At 34.0% G+C, this 25,000-nt stretch overlaps 2 protein-coding genes across 15 annotated transcripts in view; both read right to left on the reverse strand.

The window, feature by feature from the left end:
• The window catches only part of LOC124421600 (disks large homolog 4), a 266,482-nt gene extending 242,519 nt beyond the window's left edge, over nt 1-23,963 (reverse strand). For all 14 annotated transcript variants that reach the window (XR_006941703.1, XM_046956970.1, XM_046956969.1 and 11 more), the window contains exons 1-2: nt 23,335-23,963; nt 3,187-3,323 (exon numbers count right to left, since the gene is read on the reverse strand). Coding sequence is in view for 13 of the 14 variants with exons in the window: in XM_046956970.1 (XP_046812926.1) it covers nt 3,187-3,323; nt 23,335-23,821 (624 nt within the window). In the remaining variant the exon portion in view is untranslated. The remainder of the gene's footprint in view (nt 1-3,186; nt 3,324-23,334) is intronic.
• A 907-nt stretch (nt 23,964-24,870) lies between these two features.
• Nucleotides 24,871-25,000, reverse strand: part of LOC124421612 — a 271,374-nt gene continuing 271,244 nt past the window's right edge. Inside the window, exon 4 of the mRNA XM_046956987.1 lies at nt 24,871-25,000. This exon is cut by the window's right edge and continues 241 nt beyond it. The gene's annotated coding sequence lies outside the window, so the exon portion shown is untranslated.

Consider the following 25,000-nt stretch of genomic DNA (forward strand, 5'->3'; position numbering starts at 1 on the left):
TACGTTAGCTCTATATGCGTTAATATCTACGTTACTTTGACGTCACATTACACGAATAACGTTTAAAAGAATGAAGACGAGCTGTTAAAAGATATATGAGATCGTAGGAAATAAATGGAGAAGGAAAAAAAGAGGGAACTCCACGGTGAAAATCGACACCGGAAAAGACAGGAAAAGTAATCGGTACCGAAAGAACTCCAACTTCCATCCGTTACAGCCACTCTTATTATCCTCAGTCATCGAATCGCAGCATCCACGAGTACCGACACTTTAATCCTAGCTTCCTTCGTTTCGTTTCGATCTATGTAAAAAAAAAAGAAAGAGAGAGAGAGAGAGAGAGAGAGAGAATGAGATAAAGAGAGAAAGAACGGAAGACGAGAATCCTATATCGATTTTAACGTCTCATGGGAAATCGGAAAGCTTTTCAGACAGATCGATGGAAAGTGAGAGAGAGAAAGAGAGGCACGAGTTCGTATTTACCAAAGGTTCGTATTTACAATGGGTGAAGGAGAGCCAGGCAGTAAAGAGACGAATGTGAAGAGGGCAACTAAGGAGGGAGAATTTTCCATTACAGCAAGTACATCGGCTCTTATCATTGTGGTGCACATTCTCTACCACCGACGGGCCCGCAGCCCGCTTTTCTCCAAAGTAATGGAAAACAAACAGCAGAATATCGCACCTCCGGCTCGTTCGCTTATGTACGTCGAAAGTGCCTCAACTATCATATTTCTCTCTCTCTCTCTCTCTCTCTCTCTCTCTCTCTTTCTCTCTCGATTCATCTATCTATCCTTTTCCCTCTTTTGAATATACCTTTAAAGTGGCCTAAAAGCGATTTCGAGATCGAGATTTTGCTAGTGGCTTTAATGTAAATTTAGCTTGCATTTTATACTTACCATGATTCATTCGCCATTAACAAAATTTATATGAATATTAAATACGTATACGTATACGTATATATATATATATTTTTTTTTTCTTTTCTTTTTTTTTTTTTTTGAAATAAGCATTCCCCACAAAAATTTACATAAGTGCTTACTTACATATATCCTAATACCATAGCTTGTGAATTATCGTGAATATCGTCAATGTATTTTATATGTATTATGATTTTTCTTGATACGTCGTGGTTCATCGATCATCGAAGGGATTGCCGATATCCAATCAGAGCTCGAATATACGCGGTTAATATCGGTTCGACCACTCGTACCACCAACTGACTGTATTTATCCATATGTGTGTGTATGTGTGTATGTACGACGATATAACGTTCAGATATCTACAGAGACATATATATATATATATATATATATATATATATATATATATATATATATATATATAGTAGAACACATAGAATCTATTAACTCATGGAATCGCTTCTTCATAATTCACGATAGTCGACTAAATTACACGTCCTATTCAACGAGTATATTCATGTTCCAACGCAGACGATATGTGGAACACGAATTTTTATATATATTCATATATATTATATATATATATATATATGTGTATGTGTGTATATGTACGTACATACGTACAAATCAAATGAAAATAATGTATTATATCCTCATAATTTTTTATTATTTTCAATCGTTCGAGTTTCTTTTTTCTTTTCCTTTCTCTCTCTCTCTTCTTTTTTTTTTTTTTTTTTTTTTTTTTTTAATATAAAGCGTAAATGACGAAAAGTAAAATAAATAAAAGTTAAAAAGGAAGGGGATGATTTTACGACAATGGTTTTCCATATTTATATAGTTACAATGGCAAATGAAAATGAAAAAGAATAAAAAAAGAGAAAAAAGGAAAAGTTAAAAAAAAAGGTCAAAATAAAAAAAGCAAATAGCAAAAGAGAATATCGATCGAATTCCATTAATCTGTATACTCGTGATGCGTTTTATCGAAATATCGACAAATACTCTTTTGTTTGTCGATGGCATTGTATTTATCATTTACGAACGATATGAAATCCATATGTGTTTCTCTCTCTCTCTCTCTCTCTCTCTCTCTCTCTTCCTTTCTCTCTCTCTTCCTTTCTCTTCTCGTAAATAATGAATAATAATCGCGGAGAAAGTTTTCGAATCGTGTCAGTTCGAATACGAACTGGGGTTTTGATGTTTGTCACACGAATCGAAACGAAAGAAGGGTAATGACGCGAAAGGGGTAGAGCGGTGGGATGCAATTAGCAATTAAAATCCCGACTTGAATTCGTCGATTGATCAAACTCGCGCGATACCCTCAAGCCAATCGAATCGTGGATCACAATAACTGCCGGTAATTGCGTGCTGCCTCTCGTCGAACCTGCCTGCTTGCTTGCTTGCTTGCCTAACTACCTGCATACCTAGTTGGTTGGTTGGTTGGTTGGTTGGTTGGCTGACTGGTTGGTTGGTTGGTTGGTTGACTGGTAAAAAAAAAAAAAAAAAAGAAAAAAAAGCAAAAAAAGCAAAGAGAAAAGAAGGAACGTCACTTGTGTTCGCCCGAACGATTTAAAACGACGGATTAAAAATTCCATTCTTCGCGTTGGTACTTTTTAAATCGATAACGTTAACGAGGAACGAGGGAGGGGAGGAGGGCAGAGTGGGACGTTGTTTACCAACATCTATTCTTCCTATGAAATCGTTAATCGGGTGATCAGAGAGAAAAAAAATTGTATAATTAATGAACGAAAAAAGCTTTTGCTCTTTTCCAAATCATTCTTTCAGCTTTAATTCGTTCGATCGATAAACTGAGGAAGAAAAAAGAAAAGAGTGAAAATAAATTAATGAATAAATAAATAAAAAGTAGAATTATTAACAACGATTAAAGATGCTCTTTTTAATCCTTATTTATTATAAAAGAATTTTGTTTGTAATTACGAGCATTAGTATTTATAATTTATTGTAGCGAGACGTATGAAGGTAAAGCTAAAATATAATTCTCTCTCTCTCTCTCTCTCTCTCTCTCTCTCTCTCTCTCTTTTACTCTCTTTTTTCATTTTTGGTTAAACTATATGAGTAGAATAAACGTCCGAAAGGTTTTCAATATTTATTAGGCAAGAAGTGGGTTGACACAATGCATGTCCATCCGGGAAAAAATAAAGACAGAAAAGAAAAAGAGAGACAATGTATGTGTGTGTGTGTGTGTGTGTGTATGTGTATATATATATATGTGTGAGATATGAAATATCGAGATACATGTAACTCGACTCACGTCATTTTGGGCGAAGGTAGGCGTGATTGGGCCGTCGCTTGCTTCCCATTTGGCAGCGATGCGGTTCGTCTCTGCCGTTTTCTGCTGCACCGATTTCGATTCGTCGAGTAACGTCAGCTCATAAAACTCTTGAATATCTGCAACAGCAAGCGAAAGGAAAAATATTATCTTTTGGATATCCGTCAAAAGCAAAAAGAATGACAATTCTTCCAAATGGAAATCAATATACTTAAAGATATTTCAATCTTCTGTATGATAATTTGAAGGATTTTACTGAAATATAAGTGAGAACGTTCATTTCATTTTTACGATGTATTTTTATCGTGAAAATAAAGACAAAATAACAAAAAACAAAAAAAAAAAAAGAAGAAAAAAAGAAAAAACAAAAGGACCAAGAAAAAGGAAGAATGGAAAAATATTTATTAATTAAAAATTAAGTTGTAATTAAATCTTGATTATCATTAAGAAGATCAAGATTAATATCGATTCGTGTCAATAAATCAATTTCTTTTTTCACAATTAATACAAGAGGAAATAAATGTTTCATCCCGTTTAAATGCGACGAAAGGAAATCTTAACTGGTAGCGTAATTTTCAGCGGTTCACCGAAACATTTTCCACTACAACTCACTTTTTTTCCAATGTGGTAGACATCGTGAATCGTGTCTTGGTAATCCAGGTACCAGCACACGATTCAATGTCCCGTCACACAGCGGAAATTTATTACCGGTGACGTTTCCAAGGTAGGTCATCCACTTCGACGGAGACTGTAATTCCTTCGTCCATGCTAGTATGTCCTTACGTTGTCGCAAAGAGGAGTCTCTCGTAGATAACAAGACACTTGAATCTAACGTCAATCTTCGTCAGAATAAATCTTTAATCTTGTCCGATAAACATTTTCCGTAAAAGATCGATAATAAATCTATACATCCATATATATCTATATACATACATATATATATATATAGAAATTGTATAAAAATCTTTCGTTTTCTTTATAAATGTTAGATCGTTAAAATAATTTATTACGTGTTAACACATAGTTTTGCTTGAACAACATACACGAGAGAATAGAATAATAAATCTTATTGTTTCTCTGTCGATGGCAATGTGTATATAACATACATACATACATACATATATACATACATACATACATACATAAGATCGATTCGAGTAACTCTTCTCTTCTTGTCACCTTTTCACGAAGAGCTCACAAGCACGACTGTAATATTATGTATATATCCGGATACGAGTACGTTCGAGTAAGAGCGTAACCAAAACATTGTTAGACCTGCTTTGATAGAAAACGTAAACATGTAACGTTAAGCATATTCATAGTATAAACTTCGTTGGCGGAGTTAATTAAAGTGTATTTTTAACGAAAATTATGTCTTTCACGTGATAATTACAATAGTGTTTATTCGATTTGTAACAAGATATTCGTTGATTTGTTTAGTTTTGATATATTAAATTAATATGTATGTCATTTAACAGAATTTTAAATCTGTCGATTAGAATTACAAATATATTTATCTTCTTTCTTTTTTTCTTTTTCTGCTTTTTTTTCTGTTTTTTTTTTCTTTTTTTTTTTCTTTTTTTTTTTTTTTTTTTTTTTTTATCGTTTCGTTTCTCTTTTCTTTTTTACTTGACGTCGCGCAGTCTATGTTGTCGTGATGCTGGAGTGTAATTAACGCGGTCTAATTGCAGGTGGCTCGTTACCAGACCGAAAACGTGTGTTGCAAGTGAACGACGTAGCCGGGATATTAGCTTCGGAAATTGCTCACGCGAGAGTGGCTAATAAGCGATGCACTTGGGAACTATAGTTCAAAGTAGAATTTCAAAACGTAATGCAACGAAGACTTTGCTATTGCTCTTAGACTTTTAGCTTTGGTGTTAAGATAAACGTTAATGTGATGGATAATAATTATAATAATAACTGATTATTTAATATGAATTAACGTTATTATTAGAATAAAATGAATAAATAACAAACGTATCGTAATAATCTTTCAACAATTTTTTCTCGGTAAGATTTTTAACAATAGAAAATTATTTTCTGTTTATTTCTTTCTATTTCTCTCTATCAAATGTATATATTTTCGTTATAGCGTGAAATAGCAAGAATCTTGTTCAGCTTCGTTATGTAACACGAAATACATATATGTGCATTAAAAATGCGTGGATACAGGAAAGAACGTTTGGTAACGTGAACGGATAAATTCTATCTCAGTAACTCTACTATCTCTCTTTCTCTCTTTCTCTCTCTCTCTCTCTCTCTCTCTTTCTTTTTCTTTTTTTGTCGAGTCGTCGGCCAAATTATATAAGCTTCGTGCATTCAGTGAGTTTTCGTTGGCCCCGACCTCATAAAATTATACATGGAAACAGAACGGGAGACCGTATTTTTCAACGTACTATTTCGCTAATATCCCTCTCTCTTTTTTTTTTCACGGTTCATTCGAGCCTCACTCGAAATAGAAGAACTTTTATATGTTCGTGAACGCATTCACGCGTAGAAAATCTCCACTTTCTTTTTTTTTTCTTTTTCCTCTTTTCCCCCTTTTTTCAACCTCTGCCTCTCTCTCTCTCTCTCTCTATCTCTTTTTTTTTTTTAACAGCGTAGTAACGAAAAAGGTGGTGTGATGGGAATTTGGTTGAATGAAAAGTAAGATATGTGGACGAGCGAGCGAATCAAGCAAAAGTCTCGAGTACAAAATGTCTAAGGTTATATCTTTCATAATCTCTTTCATATTCGCGAGCCGTGTGAAAGAGAATATTTTATTATTATATGAAAAAAAAAAAAAAAAAAAAAATATATATATATATATGAATATACCAAGATAGGAACGTTTTAATCGTATAAAATTATTATAGAGATCGTGCGACAGTAACGACGACGTACTTTTGACGCGAACGTAATACGGGCATACTTTCAGACATAACTAATGGCGGTCACTTTATTAAGTTTGGCGGCTACATCCGTTCATCGACTTTGTTACGACGCGCTAATTGCAATTAGTGCTGCACCTCTCGTCACCTACTATAGATATGCATATATATATATATATATATATATATATATATATATTTCTACAGATATATGTATATATATATATATATATATATTTCTATAGATATACGTATGTATATATATGTGTGTATGTGTAGATATGAATATAATTTATATATAACACATATATATATATATATATATATATATATATATATATATTTTCAATGAAAATCGATCAATAATTATTCGTTAGGGGTATTCTTCCCTTTAAATCCATCCCTGTGAGCTAGCATCGAGGCGTAATTGATGGAAATTACATAGAAGGGTGGCGGGGTGGAGGGGGGGGGGGAGGTGCACGCGTACGAAATGCGTACGTGTTCCATCCTACGAATACTAATCGTCCGAATAATTATACTTGAAATCTACGAACAAACAGTTGCGCCAGCGCAAACAAGACACGTGACGTTAATAACGGATTCATTCGTAATCCGTATTAATTGATCGAATCAATAAAAGGAAGGCAAATGTTAATTCAAGAAGAGGATTAAATTCGCGTTTCATGTTTGCAGGATTTTAACCACGATGGTTACTATGTTGATTTGTACAACGTTTTGTTACGATTTGAAAAAACATTTATAAGAATTGTTAATTTCTAATTCTTTCTTTCTTTTTGTTTTTTTTTCCCTTTTTATTTTTTTTTCTTTTTTTTCTTTTTCTTCCTTCTCGTTACTCAATCTATCAAGAATATAAATGTTCAAGATCATTTGGAAAAAAAAATATGTAGATTATTATTTAGTTATAGATTATTATATTTTATAAAAATGTATATATATATATATACGTTTATTTATTTATTTGTTTATGTATATATATATATATACATACATACATAATATACAAATATATAAATAACAAATAATAAATATACAAATACACGTGAAATATGTCGGCAGTCTTGTAAACAAGAATCTAGTGATCTTAGTAGCTTCTTATAAATATAAGAGAGAGAGAGAGGGGGAAGAGTTTGTAGAAGAGAGGAATGACCTTTTAGTTTGTATAAAGTCGCACGAGCAACAACAACACGTAAAGAGGGACTGAAGGAAGATCGTGAAGATGACGGTGACAGTGTCGTGCTAGGAGGCCGTCGGCGATAAACCAAAGCTCGTTAACGCCGACTCGACGAGCTGTTCGCGAAAGATACGCCATTCCTGTAAATAACTTTGTCTCGACATTCCTCCCCATCCACTATCCTTCTCTAACCTCTTCAACTCTCGGGTAGGGAATCTTTTTAAAAGACTTCCGTTTCTTCGAGCAACGGTTCTACCTTGTAACGAAACGACCAATAAAATGGAACGAGCAAGTACCAGAGCATTGGAGTAGATGGGGTGGTGGTAGTCATCAGGGATCGTCAAAAGCAACGTTACGATTCTGTTAAAAGACTCGACGATCCGAGGAATTAAAGGAATTATACCAAATATCCGACTAAATCTCTTAAAAGTATTCTTTTTGTATCGCGGATATGTCCAATACTTTTTCTTTTTTTTTTTTTTTTTTTTTTTTTAACGATTCGAAAAGATACAATCTCCTATCTCATTTCTATTAAATTTTTCCAATTTTTTATAAATCCTTCGTTCGAACGTATAAATCATTGATAAGGAGAATCTTTCAATCGGATTTAATTTTCATTGTAATTTATAAACATAAATAAATCGTTAAAGTCATGCGCCTTTTACTTATGTATTTAGATAATTTCTCAGTTTATACAAATTTTTTATCATTTCTTTTTTTCCCAAGAGGATATAGTCGCACTTTACTTTTGTTTCAAAATAATGCGCTTTAACTTTCTTTTAAAATAATAATAATAAAAAGGGAAAGAAAAGGAAAAGAGAAAATACAGGGAAAAAGGAGAAAGATGAAGGGGAAAAAAAAAAGAACAAATGCTGACTGGTACGGCAAACTATTTCGTCATTTCTAGGATCGAAATCCTTGCACGTACGCACATCGATACCGTACCTTCGAAACTCGTAAGTTACTTTAAACGTTCAATTTTACTGGTATTTGCAGCACGTCGAGACCGCAATCGCTTACGAAGCGCGAAGAGGAGCTTCAAGTGGAAGACTAGATCCACTCTATTTCTCTCTCTCTTTCTCTCTCTTGCTTTTCCATCTCTTCTAGTTTCCGCTGTTACCATCTTTCACAACTTCCTCCTCCGGCAATTAGCCATCTTGGCAAATCGACGAAGTCAACGGAGAAGCAGAAAAGACCGTCGCCGTACTCTTGATACTCGCTTGAAATCATGCCAAAAGACTTAATGCGTTCCTTGCATCGTCGGATGAGCCTAATTATTCCGAATGAATTTCCATCCTTCATCGAGAAACGTTTATCGTTCTCCGATTATCAAGATTCCCGATCGTGTTATAGATATTTCCCAATTCGAGACAAAATCTTAATCGTAGAAAAGTAAATAAACATTTTTTCCCTTTTTCGTTTCTCCCTCGAATCCATTAAAATTCGAATTTTAAACCAGTCACAGATTTATATTTAAAATCTGCATTTATACATTAAATCCTGCTAATACGTTCTATATATTTGTTCCTTCGATCGAGTTATTATTTACAATGATCTCGTAATAAACTCTTTGTCGTGGTACAGCATTGCCATATCAAGTAAGCCTTAATTAGATTTGTAATTAGTTGGGAGAGAATTGCCTACCAAGCGAAATAGTGTGTAGAAATGGGAGAACGGGAGCAAAGCCGTAGAATGTTGAAGAGGGGAAAGGAGGCAAGAGGGGTGGTGGTATCATAGCAACACACGGATAAAGTAACGACCGATAGGTGATAACAAAGTTACGCGTACCGATAATCGACATCGATCGATGCTTGTGATTCTCTTCTTCTTCGAACTTTGGAAATGCATACAAACAAGAAATGTTTTTTGTTTTGTTTTTTGTTTTTTTCCCCAAAGAAACGAAAAGTACGTACGATGAAGAAAGATAAATAAAGAGAGAGAGAGAGAGAGAGAGAGAGAAATTGTGGTTTGTAAGCAAGATCGAAAGAAAAAAAAAATTTCACGTAGTAAAGTTTATCGATAAACGATAAAAGTAAAGGGAAAGGTATTACTATGATGTTATATTACGTCGGGCGTTATATTCCATGTTCGTTGATGCGAAAGAACAAGGAGGTAGGTATTTTTTGAACGAACGCCAGAAGACGGGCCCGGTTGGCGCGAAACTTTCGAGTTAGGCGCAAGGAATCGGGATAAGACGAGAAGGGAATAGGAAGAGGGAATGGGCGTACGTTTGGGCGTTGGTTGTAAGCGAGCTTTTAATATATTCCATGTAACTTCGTACGTAAGAACGTAACCGATGGCTGAACAATGAAACTATATTTCTTATGCACGAGTTCTTATGGTATACGAAGAAGAAGAAGAAGAAGAAGAAGAAGTCACTTTTTAAATTTCCTAAAAGCTTTTACAATTCAATAAATTTCCCTATGAACTTCGACGTATGATTTCTATTTTAAATGATAATTGTTAAGACTTATAGATCACATGATTATTACAGATAATATTGTATTTATATATATATATATATATACATGTGTGTGTGTGTGTGTGATGTATTATATGTAGATTAGTGTGATGTATTATATGTAGATATATTATATATTAATATAATTTTATATCATATACATTATTCGGATAATTATTATGCAATGGTTGAGAAAATTATTACGTTTATAATCGCCTAGATTCTTTTTACATTTTTCTGTTCTTTCTTTTCCTCTTTTTTTCTTTTTCTTTTTCTCTTTTCCTTTCTCAATCCCTCGAGATATCCTAAACTTTCTTTCGACCTGCGTTCTTTATGCAGAAAAGGAGAAGAAAAGAAAGAAAAAAAAAAAAAAAGAAAAAAAAAGAGCAAAAGAAAAGAAATGAAACATAGTTATAGTAACTCTTAGACAATTTGACCTGATAATTTCTCCAACTATTGCAAGGAAAACTTCGAAATCGTCGTAACTCCGGTGGCAAACGTTCTCGACCACGCGTTCATAGGATATTTTATACTTGTTTAGATCCCTAGAACTTATTTTCAAAGTTTGTACAGGTCGTTCAGTTATTATATTATATATTATATAATATATATCTTTCAGTTACACTCTATATTATATAATAATAATAATAATAATAATAATAATAATAATAATAATATATATATATCTTTTTCATTAAACTCGAGATCTTTGATTCTAATAATTATCACTGTAGAATAGGAAATCTAACGATACGAGTAATGACAAGTCTCTTGTCCCTTTTCGATTAGATTAGGTGGGTACATTTTAAGTAGAGAAGGAAATTCCCCTCGAAGGCAATTGAGACGAAGTTTAGGTTCTATCTTTCTCTCTCTCTCTCTCTCTCTCTTTCTCTCTCTCTCTCTCTGTCTCTCATTACCTCTTGTAGAAGCTTATTCGTGAGGTTAAGACTTTCAGAGAATACTAATCGATATGCCCGTATATCGAAGTTCGCGCGAAACTCGTAACAGCTTAGTTACCTTCATATTAGAAGCGTTATCGGCAAACAGTTCTCTCGTTGGAACTATGCAGCTCGTTCGCTTTGTATCAAATTATTTTATTTATTTCCATCTCTATTTATTTCTCTCTCTCTCTCTCTCTCTCTCTCTCTTTCTCTTTCTGTCGACCAATGTCAAGAAAGAGAGAGAGTGAGAGAGATAAAGATATATATAGAGAGAGAGAGCAACTGCTCTCTCTATTTTAATTAACTTTCTTTCTCCTAGAACGTATGATACAGTTACGATGTAAACAAAATCCGTCGAAATAATTTTAATTACGTTCTGCAGTCGGATGATAAGTCGACATTAAAAATATAACGACAACGTCGAATACGATGCGCACACAATTTCAATCCAAAAAACGATGGAAATAGAGTATCATGTTCTCTCTCTTTCTTTCTCTCTATCTCTCTCTTTTTCTTTCTCTCTCTCTCTCTCTCTCTCTCTCTCTCTCTCTCTCTCTCTCTCTCTCTCTCTCTCTCTCTCGCTATATAAAAGATTAAAAATTAAAATGCGAAATGTTTATATAACTTTTACTCGGTCTCTTACTCTTTCTATTCTCGTTAATTATTTAGCAAATTTGAAGGCGTAATAATAATTACGCTATTTGCGCAGAAACTATGCAACTCTGCAAGTCCAACGACGAAAACAACGATTATGACGACGATGAAGGTAAAGCTCTACTTAACTATCTATCTATATGAGACACTTAAAATGCATATGCCGAACGTTAAGATCGACTGATAATAATAATAATGTAGGAGGAAGGATGGCGTTAAAATTCACTCGAGTAAGCATGTTTGTTCGTTAACGAATCAGGGAAGGTTATAACCTTTATATGATCGATGTTATCAGGTATAGGGTCATTAAATCGTTCGGCGACGTTAAACGATCGATTGAGTTTGGTAACGTAATCGCATAAAATTTTAATCGATGCTTTTACCTGTAAATCGGTGGAATTAAAATTCACCATGGGCTTTGTACGTTCGTCGTCGTTGTCGTTGTCGTTGTCGTGTCGCAGCAAGAAAATTGCTTTTGACAACTTTCGTCAACATTCACGTCCACTTTACGATTATCTATTTCGTTTTATGGAAATGTTCAACTCGATTGATTTAAAAATCTCCATAAAGCGACATCTTTGGTGAAATAGAAAAAAGAAAGAAAAAGAAAAAAAAGAAAGAGAAAAGAAAGAAAAAAGAAAAACCAACTGGCTTTATTGAGAAAATCATTTCAGCTAGTTACCATAGGACAGTTACTCTTCTTATTATTCTGTTATTAAAATGTTTTTATGGAACGATTTTATATTAAATTTAAGAAATTAATTTCTAGAAGATCGTACATACATACGGTACATATACATGCATATACTTATTTCGGTATCTAATTTTGATAATCTCGATGGAAGGTAATAAGACGCGTGCTATGCATCTCGATTGCAGAAGGGAATTCCTTAATTAAATGTGTGTTAATTAAACGTGCGCTTATTAACATCAGAAAATAGATTCCTTATTTCTTTCCTCCTTTTCCTTTGTCTCGTTCAGCTATAAAAGGATTTTATTTCATTATTATTATTATTATTATTATTATTATTATTATTATTATTCCTCTTTTTTCTTTTTTTGTTTCTTTTTCTTTTCCTTTTCGCGTTCACCAAACCGCTCGTATAATCCGATAAACGTGACCGGCATCCTAAAAGGATTGCCACCTTTATCAAGAACGTCACTCTCAAGGAAAAACGAACATAACTAGTTTTTATCGACGTGTCATTGGGTACAACCATTTCCATAAAATTTAATCGGCAAATTAAGTATGTTAAAAAATAAAAAAAAATATAAAAATTGTAGAAATAGAAAGATATTAAAAATCGAAAAGCATAAATAAAAATTTATTTGACATCACGATCTACGTACTTTTTTACATTTACATTCATTTTTATTTTCTTCTTACTTACTTTCTTTTTTTCTTTCTCGATAATCGTAATGATGCGAGATAATGATCGATCTTCAGTTTACGTATATATATTCTTAAAATCGAGATCCAGATGTCATCGGCAAAAACTATCACAGAAAATGATCAAATCTAGTAGTCGACGTAACATGCGGGACAAGATAAATGGAAAGACTCAGACCATCGTGCTCGTTGTATATCTCGAATCCGTTAAAGGAACGATTTATCAGAGCTTTCGTATATTTATTATCGGATGACCTTTCACACCGACAAGATATACTAAGGTTAGATAGATATTCGCAATCGATTTTTACTATCGAAAGACGAATATATTTATTCTTGAAACGCGTAAGTAAATATCTGAATTAAAGATATTTCATGTTTTTAATTTAATCAAATATTTCATCTATTCTTTGCTGATTTCCGATAACATTAACGTTATACAATTAATTTATTTTTCATTAAATCAAAACACCAACGATGCTCTCTACTACTTCGATATTCTTTAAATAACGATCGATGCTAATTTTTTTCCTTTCTTTTTTTTTTTCTAATTATAAACAAATATACCCATAGATACGTATTTACATAAACAAATAACATGGACAAGCGTGTTACGATAGAATAGATTCAATGATTAATAACACGAAGATGGTAACATTTTTATGAGTGAGTAAAGAGGGAAGGGAGAAAATATCGATTCGATTCGATTCGATTCGTTTCGATTCGATACGCTTTGCGATTTCGATAGAAATTTTACGTGTAGTAAAAATAGAACGCGAGGAAGGGAAAGAAGAGATACCGTGAGTGTGTACTTTAACGATGCAATAATTTCAGTGGTGAAGTTGTTCGACGACCGCAGAAAACGATTTCGTGTTTTCCCTTCCCCCATCTCTTTTCTCCCCCTACCCCATCGCTTTTTCCTATCATCTTTTCAGATTATAACAAAGTTTCTATCGCAATACTATAACGACGTTCTATATTTATGTATGTATCAAGAAAGAGGAAAGAGATAAGAGGGTGCGAAGTTCATAAGAGAGGGATCCCCTATGAACGATGTGTTCCGTTTTTTTCTCTTTCCTTTTTTTTTCTTTTTTTTTTTTCTTTTTTTGTTGTTTATCTTTCCAAGCTGACACACAATAAGAGGATCATCAACCTGCTGCTAATATCACGTGCAGCACATTTGGCGATAACAAAGACGGTAAATCATTGTCTCGGGTCACTCGTGACACAACCGATTGGAAGTAAGATACGAGTTTCTTAGGGTGGTTTTATCATTCCCATGGGTATTCTTTACAAACTCGTAGTAAAGGGGGGAAGGTGGGAATAAGGAGAAAAAAAAAGTATGAAAGTGAGAAAACTCGTTTACCTTCTTTTCACGATATTTCAGATCAATTCATTTTCGTTCATTCCTCCTATCTCTCTCTCTCTCTCTCTCTCTCTCACACACACACAACACTCTCATTTTTCCTCTTTTATTTCTTCGTTATTCATAAATCCATTACTTTTACGTATCTTTCTTTTTTCTTTTTGTTTTTTTTTTTTCTCTTTCTCCTCTCGAAACCTATGGAGAGAATAAAAATGCAAAAATAAATTGTACGATCATAATGAATGCTCCTTGAACATGATAGATTAATTATTAGAAATCTTTGTCGATTGATAGAGGCAAAGCACAAAAGTGAAAGAAAGAAAGAAAAAAAAAAAAAGAAAGCGAAGAAAGAGAGAGGAAAAAAAATAGAAGCAAATATAAGAAGAAAGTATAACGATGTAAACGAGAGTAGGAGTAGAACGATGAGTACGACCAATCCGAGGGGCGAACCTGATGGATAATAATAACGGCAGGTGCATTACCCATCGTGTTCAATACCCAATCGAATGCAAGATGATGTAATTGAACGAGCAACGTGCACTGCATCGCGAATTGCAATCAACGGCAAAAGGTATAGAGCTTGTGCTTCAGCGCATGTACAGAAATTCGTTAGAGTAGCGATGCTGATTGTGTAGACTGTAGATGGTTCACTGCTACTACTACTACTACTACTACTACTACTACTACTACTACTACTACTATTACTTCTACTACTACTACTAGTATTTCTACTGTTGCTACTGAAATGGTAATAGCGTAGGAAGATAGAGAGAAAGAGAAAGAGAGAGAGAGAGAGAAAAAAAGAACGAGAGAGAGAGAGAGAGAGAGAGAGAGAGAGCGTGGACACACGCTCGAAGCCTCGAGTAATCTGGCCGATGTTCACCGGGTCCCTTTTAATTTTTCAAGTAATACCCAACACCGTTTTGCGCCCTAGTATCATCAGATCTTTTGATGTTCCAACGTATGCGCATTGAAACTACTAGAAAAGTTGGAATTCCTTTTCGCGTGATATCACAGAAAAGAAAAACCCTCCTATCGTGAATTCTCTTCATTTTAACACATTACAAATTAATTCCAATTCTTATGACTTATGAATTATCTGTATATATATATATATATATATATTTTTTTTTATTTTATTGTTTAATAATTTAAAATTCCATAATGCTGTAATAACGCGATAAAATAATTTTATTTCGATCGATAGATAATACTGTTGAAAAGTATATTATTCAAAAAAAAAAAAAAATAAAAAAAAATAAAAAAAAGATAAAAAGGAAAAACATATGATTATTACAAAATAATTATGTTCTATGATTAATTTATTAAATAAATTATATTCTCTTTGTTATTATAAGTTATTATCGTGAAATAAGTTATCAGTTTCGTGTATTACGGATAGAAATTACGAGTAAGATAACAGGAACGTATTGGTCATTGTTAAATCTTACGAATTATGTTTTCAGTTAAAATAATGGACGTATGAATCCAAACTTATGGTCTCGAGGACGAAAAATCGTCTACGAGCTTATAGATACGACGCAAGTCGTATTTTTCATTTTAGAGCCATCGAAGTCGAAGAAAGAAAGAGAATCACGAGGATGGGGAAAAAGCAAGTTGAGTAATCTCACTAATGCTCTTCTATGTAGTATGTATCTACTCAGGATTCGTTTCAAAAAGTAGAAGAGATGCGTGCGGTATCGGGCATTACCTTAAAATGCGATAATGGATCGGACGTGGCTTACGAACGTTTCTCTCGTTTGTTTATCTTGGTTTCTTTTTTCGTTTGTGTGTGTGTGTGTGTGTGTTCTTTTTCTTTTTGCATGTGTCCTTTTTTTTCTCTTTACCTTCCTAGATAAATCTTCGATTTATTCCATAAAAATACGATGATCATCTTTTTATTAATACTTCTTATCACTCCCATTAATATTTCATTATAGATACATATATATATATATATATTTTTTTTTTACTTTGTTTTCTTTTTTATTTACAAAATATATCGATCTCTAATAGCGGTAACAACCATTCTCTTATTTTCTCATTGCTGCAACGGGGATAACAGGAATGTTTTTATAAACGACCACTGCACTTCTGTTAAATGGCATCCCATTTTCTTTATTGTTGCGCTCGAGCACCTCCCATTCCACCACGGCCTCACAGAAAAGAGATGAGTTACGCTGAGTGTGTATCGTAAAGTGATTATTTAACGAAATATTTGAACATCCGGCTCAATGTATCCTCGTCGATTTACGATCATAATGTAAAAAAAAGAAAAAAAAAGAAAAAGAAAAGAGAAAAAGAAAAGAAAAGAAAAACGTACAAAACGAAATGGCAAAAAAGGAAAAAAAGAAAAAGAAAAAAAAGAAAAAAAAAGAAAAAAAAAAGAAGAAAACTTCGAACTCATTAACCAAGGGAACATTTTACTTCGACGATTTCCTTCGATTTTCGTAAACTTTTCTATAGGCTTTCTTGAGCTTTACTTCCTCCCTTGCTGATTTCTTCTTCGGTTCACGAAAGAAATTCACGAAGGAGGCCTGAAATTCTCGAAACTTTTCGATCTCTGCTCGTAGTTTTGTTCGAGTAGAAGGATCGTCCCTTCGGACGGATAAGAAAAGTGGTTCTCATCGACTTTTCCAAAGGAATCAATCCATAGGAGAAGGTCTAAATCCAAAAGTATCCTCGAACTCCACTACCATCTCTTCCGTTTGTTCTTCTTGAGAATTGACTCTTTGTCGTGTTAGGAAAGGAAAGCGAGTTAATCTATATAAAACCACTTAGTCCGTCAATCGAAAAATTTTTTTTCACCGAAAATAGATCCTCGCTTCAAACTACCTTCAAAATTGAAAGAGAAAGAGAGAGAGAGAGAGAGAGAGAAAATAATAAGTATCGATCTTAATGCTTATCTCTTTTTGGTGGATGTTTTTAACGACGAAGGGTGGATTAAAAAGAAAAAAAAAAAAGAAGAAAGAGAAAGAGAAGGGAGGGGGGCGGAGAAAAGGGAAAAAGGGAAAAAGAAAAATATTTCATAGGACCTGAGAAAAGTTGACAAAGCCATTGATGGAACTTAGTACCTTTGGTACAATGTTATTTGAACGCAAGCGCGCGCACAAAATCCGCCAGTTCGTTGTCGTATCTCGAAAACGTAATCACGTCAGCTAAAAAGAGAGAGAGAGAGAGAGAGAGAGAGAGAGAGGTGCCATAGGAGCTTTCGTCCTATCTGGTGCCGGACAAAAGAGGAAAAGAGCTTTTGAGCGATCATGCATAATACTTTTCGCGTTCCCACAAAGATCGCTTATTTGCGGTGAAATGGAGAAAAGTGTTGTGACGAGAGAAAGGACAACGGGGTCAATACGTTTCAACAGGTTCGGTTTTCTTTGTTGAGAACATCGACGAAACTCGACAAAGAGAAGCTCGTCTAGTAGAAGGAAGGTCTGAGAGACCGTCTATTTCGCTTTACAATTTCGCATTGAAAATCCGTGAAATGGCACGACCGAGATAAGGTAGAGAGGAGGGGAGGATGGAATATTAAATTCACTTACAGAAGATTGAATGATATTATTTTATTTTATTTTTTTTTTTGTTGTTTCTCTCTTTTCTTTTCTTTTCGTCTCTTTCCTTCCCTCTTTCTTTTTCTTCTTTTTTCTTTTTGTATCTCTTATTCTCGCATTTCTCTTTTATTAATTTCTTTTCTTCTGACTATTTAAAGTTCATGTACAATCGTAGATACAGTATTACAGGTTTAATCATTTGATATGTACGATATTCTTTCTCGGATAAATAAGAAAAAAAGAAAGAAAATAGAAAATGGAAAGGAAAAGAAATAAAAAGAAAAAGGAAAAAGCATATTCTTAATGAAAGAAGATTAAAAGCCGAATAATTTTTGGTACGCGAATTACGCTTACCAGCACGTTTCGTTGCGGCTATCGTTGAATATCAGAATATTCTGCGGCTCTTAAAAGTCCTGAATCTTCATTAGAGTTAATTACCGAATGTACGTGTCGCATTACGTAGGTAGAACAATACGGAATAAAGAGAATGAATTTATTCGTAGTCACAACGAAATTAATGCGATATCACGAACGTGAGTGAATTTAAAAAACACCTAAGTACAGATTATTAATATGTGTACCTATATGCGTAGATACGTGGTATATGTAAATTTCAATGAATCTCATCGTAATAATGATTTCAACGAGATCTGAAGTCAAAATTTGCTTTTAACTTTTCTTTTCTTCTCAAGCTCAAAATTAGATAAAAAAGCAAAAAAAAAAAAGAAAAAAAGAAAAACAAAGAAAAAAAAAAGAAGAAGAAGACAGAAAAAATACGAAAGTAAAATTTCCATTATGTTATATGAGCGAGCACAATGTGAAATTTCGTCGTGATATAATAATAATATAAAGGGGACACCATGTGAAAATCCGCGTTAAGCGGAGCAAAAAATTATGCCTATGAAAGAAAAAAGTGGCTTTCGAAAGAATTCTTTTTCCCTTCTTTCTTCTCCCCTTCTCTTTTCTTTTCTTTTCTTCTTCCACTTTTTTTTTCTTTTTTCTTTTTCGTTCTCTTTCTCTCTCTTCTTTTTTTTCTTTTTTTTTTTTTTTTTTTTTTTTCATAACCAGATCCAAGTAATGGCCATTGCGTGCTTAATGTACTCGGAAAGTTCGTATTTCCAAAGTACCCTTCAGCCAATCTCGGGAATCGGGGCAGAAAGTTCTGCCTGAACATGGGGTGATCGCTCGTGCGTAAGACGTTCAAAACGAAAAAGCTCGTTCTCGCTTACTCGCGGGAGAATTTTTGTGCTAACAAAAACGCGTAAAATTCTGAAACGCTAAAAAGAAATGTACGTCGGTAAGAATTTTTATGTCAGCTGTAATACACGAAATCGTTTTGTTCGTCCCAAGAAATATTGCGCCGACGAGTTTGGGTATAAAAATAAATAAAAAAAAGAAAAAAAAAAGAGAAAAAAAAAAGAAGAAAAAAAGAAAAAAAGGAAAAAAAATATAAATATATTTATATATGCATTTGCAGAAGTATCCGACGAATACTATTATAAGAAGCTTCAAGATCTTGCATTCAATCCAATTGCATATGGTTGTCGTTGTTTATTCTTTTTTTTTTTTTTTTTATTTATTTTTATTCATTTCTTTTTTTTTTTTTTTTCTTTTTTAATGATGAACATACACATGATGTCATATATCATGAAACTTTGAAACTTTAACGATGTTTAATCAACTAATTATTTTCTTTGACCGCGAAATGTCTGTTGGAGAAAAATATTTCAACGAGATATCAACGTGAACATGGCGGATATGTAAATATGTTACGTACATACGTATTTACATTTTACGTATATAAGAGAGAATCTGAGATACAAAAAAAGAGAGTGTACATATGTACAAATGTATATACGTACATACTTATTTACATGTACCTTACCGTGTATCCAAGTAGTTGGAAAAGTTCGGTCCATGGTACGAATCTAAATTAAAATCGGATGAAGCTTTGAGGTTCGTTCTCTTCTTTTCCTTTTTTTTCTTTTCTTTTCTTTTTTTTCTTTTTTTTTTTTTTTTTTTTTTTTATTTTGTTTCTTATTTGTATTTATTTCTTTCCTTTTCCAATAATGCTTGTTCTGCTTTGCAAAAGATTATTTAAAAAGAAAAAAGAAAAAAAAAAAAGAAAAAAGAAAAGAATAGAAAAGAAAGGAAAAGGAATGAAAGACAGAAGAACAAGATAACGATGAATGGATACAACGTAGAATAATATTATTATCTGTTTTGAAAGTGCATAAGATAGAAAAAGATGTGGAAGATAAAAATAGCGGAAAATCTTTAAATGAAAGTGATAAATTGATTGTTATGTTAACGAGTCCCTCTAATTAATATTATACGTGAAAGAAAAAAAAAAGAGAGAGAGAGAGAGAGAGAGAGAAATAAAGAGATAGGAAACACTATGAAAATACAAAAGGAATACTAATTTGCAGACAATAACATGTGACGTAGATAACACAGATGGCAACTCATTTGCGAATCGTTTCTTCTAATTATCCTCATTATTAGCACGTAATGCCTACGCAACAGATGTTTCTATTTCATTTGTTGAATATTTCATTTTTCTTCTTGTTCTATTCATCTATTTATTTCTTTTTCTTTTCTTCTTTCTTCACTTTATCTTTTGTTTCTTTTACTTTCTATTTTTTTTTCTTTTTTTTTTTTTCTTTTTTTCTTCTTTCGTCGAAAAATACCGAAACTCATGCAATCACGTAAAGTATATTTTTATTTTGCTTTACGTCATCGTCATCGTTCATCGTCGGCATTGTCGTCATCATCATCATTGTCATCCTAGTCGATAAAATTATTCGTCCTTCTCGCGAATTAAATTCGATCATTAATTAGTACAAGCTACATACGAACGTGCTTGCACGCAACGAGACGACTTTTTGCCGATCATAACAGGCCGCAAATAATTTCTCAAAATACCTACAACGTAATTACTATGGTAAATTGTAAATTACAAATCATTGTTAACAAAACGTAAATGCGTGCTTTCTCTCTCCCTCCTCCCTCCCATCTCTCTCTCTCTCTCTCTCTCTCTCTCTCTCTTTCTCTCTTTCTCTTAGCACAGTACGATTAAATTCTATTCCCATTTTATTCGACATTATCCTTCGTACTTTTCCACTTTTTAATATATTCTATCTATGTACAGTGTTTATTTAACGCCTGGAATTAAAAGAAAAATCGTGATCGCGTTGAAAAAGAAAAAAAAAAAAAAGAAAAAAAAAAGAAAAAAGAAAAAGAAAGAAAAGAAAAGAAAGAAGAAGAAATCGTGTAACATAAAATTAAAAGGATCAATCAAATCGATCGTCAATTAATCTTAATTAATTTTTTCCTTAATGCTATCAGTAAATATTAATATCAAGAATAAGACGAAATCTATGTCATTGGTTTATAAGTTTTTGTCGAAACTAGCTACGTGATTCACTTCCCCCTTGAGATCGTACGAGAGAAAGCCCGAGGCACGAAATCGAGCTTCAACGGGCTAGTTGGATGGGTGGTTGGGGATAGAGGTTGGGGGGGGTGGAGGTAGGGGTTGAGGGAGGAGGAAGGATGAGGGAAGGATGATAAACTGAAAACAATACGAAGGTCGACGTTTGACCGCACAGAACACGATCATGCTTTCAGCTTATGGTTTAAAGCTTTAAAGCGTCGCTCTTGATAGCTTTGGAGTCGACCAGTACACGAGCAAGAAAACTATTTCATAACTAGGTCGAGCGAGCAGCATGGAGGTTCGTTCTCGTTCGGGAGAGTTCGTTGTCGGATGAAGAAGAAACGAAGGCCTGGAAAAGATGACATGGAGTTGCGGGGCGGGGGAGGAGAGGGGAGGAGTAAGAGGTTGAAAGGAGAAAAATGAAGAAACAAAAGGAAAAACGTCGAAGGAAAAGTCTCGGCTATGACAAACTTCTCTCTTTCTTCTTTTTCTTTTTCTTCTTCTTCTTCTTCTTCTTCTTCTTCTTTTTTTTTTGTTTTTCTTCTTTTATATGTGTGCGTATATATTTGAATCTTGAATTTTAATAAATTTCTTTTTCTTTTCATTCTTCTTCATATACCGATCTTATCTCCGCGCTATTTAATGGATTAATTTATCGAAGAAATTTTTGCATATATTTTACATAACCGATGAAAACTTGTCGACGACATTGTGTTTATAATTTAATTAAAGAAAATTTGTTTTTTTTTCTTTTCTTTTCTTTTCTTTTGTTTTCATTTCTTCTGACCTTTAATCACGTCAAAGAGAAATGAAGAAAAGAAATGAGAGACGAAAGGAAAGGAAACGAAAGAGAGATGAAGAGAATGTTATCGGGGAAAAATTTCTAATATTCTAGTTACAATTTTCTTTTGAAAAAAAGAAAGAAAGAAAAAAGAAGAAAAAAATGCGAATTAGAGGAGCTGATATTTCTGTTCGAGAAAGGGATCTCATTCTTCGTGGATTCTTTACTTCGAGTTTAGAAAAGTATTGGCACGTGAAAGGAACAAATCAAGAAGATCTAAACGAATCAACAGCGCACGTTTCGCTTAACGTTACTACCACATTGAAACTAATCGCATTGTGTATCTATCTGTGTATCATACACGTATTTTACAAAGATTTTTGTCATGGCCCTTCATACGCAATCTTGATTTTTCTCTTTCTATATCGCTCGAATAGAACCATTTTATTCCGTCTCTCTCTCTCTCTCTCTTTTTCTTTTTTCCTTTCTTTTCTTTTTCTTCTTCTTTTTTTTCTTCTTCTTCTTCTTCTTATTATTATTCCCTCTTTTATTATTAGAGCTATCCAACAGATGAATGGGTAACAAGATTTAATGCAAATCGTCGGTATGAATTTTCAGATTGAATTTATTTTTTCTTCTCTTTTACTTTTTTCTTCTTTTTCTCTTTCTCCCTCTTTTTTCCGCTTCTTCTTTTTCCCCCGCCCCTCCCCCATTTCTCATTCCTTCTTTTTTTTTTTTTTTTTCTTTCCCCCTTAATATCAAAATGATTTTTGCATTCTTACCAAGATTGAAATATATATACTATCTATCTTTTCTTTCGTGAGCTTTCTCATAAATTCGAAAACTTCTAGTAGTTACTTTATCTGTTCGATTTGATTCAGCGATATGATTCCGGCATATTGCACGAACTCGAGAAGACGAAACTTTCTCGAATACGTTTTGGGTATTATAATCGTACTTTGGCTAGGTAGAAAAGCTACGAGATCGGAATAATATGTCGCTCATTTTGAAACTAATAGGAGTGCGAGTAGAAGAGAGGAAGTGGAAGAGGACAATGGCGAATGTTCGAGTTGAAACGAATTGAACTTTACTCGACTTAACGAGAATACCCGAAGCGAGAAGGGTCAGCGTCGCGTCTATTCTCGAATATTTCTACGGCGACGAGTCGGTAAACCGCTCGTTTCCTTCTCGGATAGAAGTTCGATGTGGTTTTCGACGTCTTTCATGCGATAAAATCGAACTCATTCGAACCCACCACCGTTGTGATTTCAAGTTTATTTTCCACGGTGGAAAAACTTTTTCAATTTTCCGATCTATTATTTTGTTTCATGCATGTAACAAAGAACGGATATAAACGCATGAACATTGTCAATATGTGATGATATATAGTTGCCAATTAATATTGATTTTGGATACGGCCAAATATCGAATATCATTGGAATATTCGATCGACCTATATAAATTATGATTTACGACTATATTATAATATACCTTCTTTGGCTTGGACGTATCCGTGAACCTCGCAATAGCTGCCAGCTGGACCAGCAGCACCTGGTGTATCCAAGGTGTAAAGCGTATTGGCCGAAGACGTGAGAACATCATCGGGTGTATGAATAAGACTGGTTGCCTGCGACAACGTACGTTGCTGATGACGTTGTTGTTGTTGCTGCTGTTGTTGCTGTTGTTGTTGATGTTGGTGCTGTGAATGTTGTTGTAGTTGATGCTGTTGTTGCTGTTGCTGCTGTTGCTGCTGCTGCTGCTGCTGCTGCTGCTGCTGCTGCTGCTGTTGATGTTGTTGCTGGCTGGCGAGCATCTCCTCGTGTCGGCACTTTGAACAACGACGCATCTCCGAACGAACTCGCAGCAGCCAGACCATGCCGAAGAGTGCCATAGCAACCTCGAGTTCCGTTGACCTCGATGGATGCTTCATGCTCGCTGAATCAAGCACATCGAGGCTCAACGAGCCAACGCGACACATATCACCGATCTCGCGACCGATCGCTCGCCGATTTTGCGAGTCTTCTCTCGCTTCAATAAGAGAAAAGAAAAAAAAAAAAAAAAAAAAAAGCGCGGTACGATAATTTTCCGTCCTTCCTTTTCTTTTTTATTTACTCATTTATTTATTATTCCTTTATACATATATTTATTCGATTATTATTCTATCACTTTTGTCTTTCAAAGTGTTACCTTTATTGCGTTATGATTTTTACCTCTCGAAAATTTTCTCGTAAGCACATACCTGGCAGTGTTCACGGTATCAAAGTTTAAGGAAGTCCTTTATTTACAATCCTGTATGAGTTACCTTGCTTTAACCTTAAGTTAAGTTCCACTAAATTTGAAGCGTTTCCTGTAACTTCTTACGTTCCACATCAAAGTACGATAGTCGTCTTCGCCGTCTAACGAGGATTCTCTACGTAACCAGGAACTTTGTTAAGCAGCAGGATGAACGATGAAACCATCGAGATTGGTAAACCGCAAATAGATCGTTCGTCGTAGTAACTTCGTCGATTTCAACGAATCGAAGGCACCAAGGTTTTTCTTCTATTCTTGGATTGGACCCAAAGAAGTTACGTTATTTTTTTCTCCGTGTTTATCTTATCTTAAAGGAAAAAAAAGAAAAAAAAGAAAACAAAGCGATCTTTATAATAGCTTTCGAAACTTTCTTTTTTTTTCTTTTTTTTTTTTTTTTTTTTTTATTCTGCGCGTTGACAGGAACGACAATCGACGACGATGAGTCGAATTTTCCGAGTTTAATTATACGAATTACATTATTCTTCAATTTCTTGAAATTTCCTTTTTCTCTCGATTTTCATCTTTCAATTTTCCACGTGTCATCTTATTCTTGGATAACTCAGAACGGCTCATCGGCGCTCGGACACTGTCGTCATTTTCCGATACACCACGATAATAATACCAGCAACGTTCCCATTGAAAAGGATACGGAAGTATCCTTTGGTCCGTACGCATGAGTAGTGGGGATAGGGGTCACTTCGACCACCTCCACATCTACCACCACCACCACCACCACCACCACCACCACTACCCACCACTATTACCACCACCAACAACACCACCTTCGTTACTACCAATAGCAGCACTATAACCTTTTTTTTTCTCTGGCTTTTTCCTTGGACAAAAGTGTCCACAAAGTTCGTTG

The sequence above is a fragment of the Vespa crabro genome, chromosome 2 (assembly GCF_910589235.1).
Source record: "Vespa crabro chromosome 2, iyVesCrab1.2, whole genome shotgun sequence".
In the NCBI taxonomy this organism is placed as follows: domain Eukaryota; kingdom Metazoa; phylum Arthropoda; class Insecta; order Hymenoptera; family Vespidae; genus Vespa; species Vespa crabro.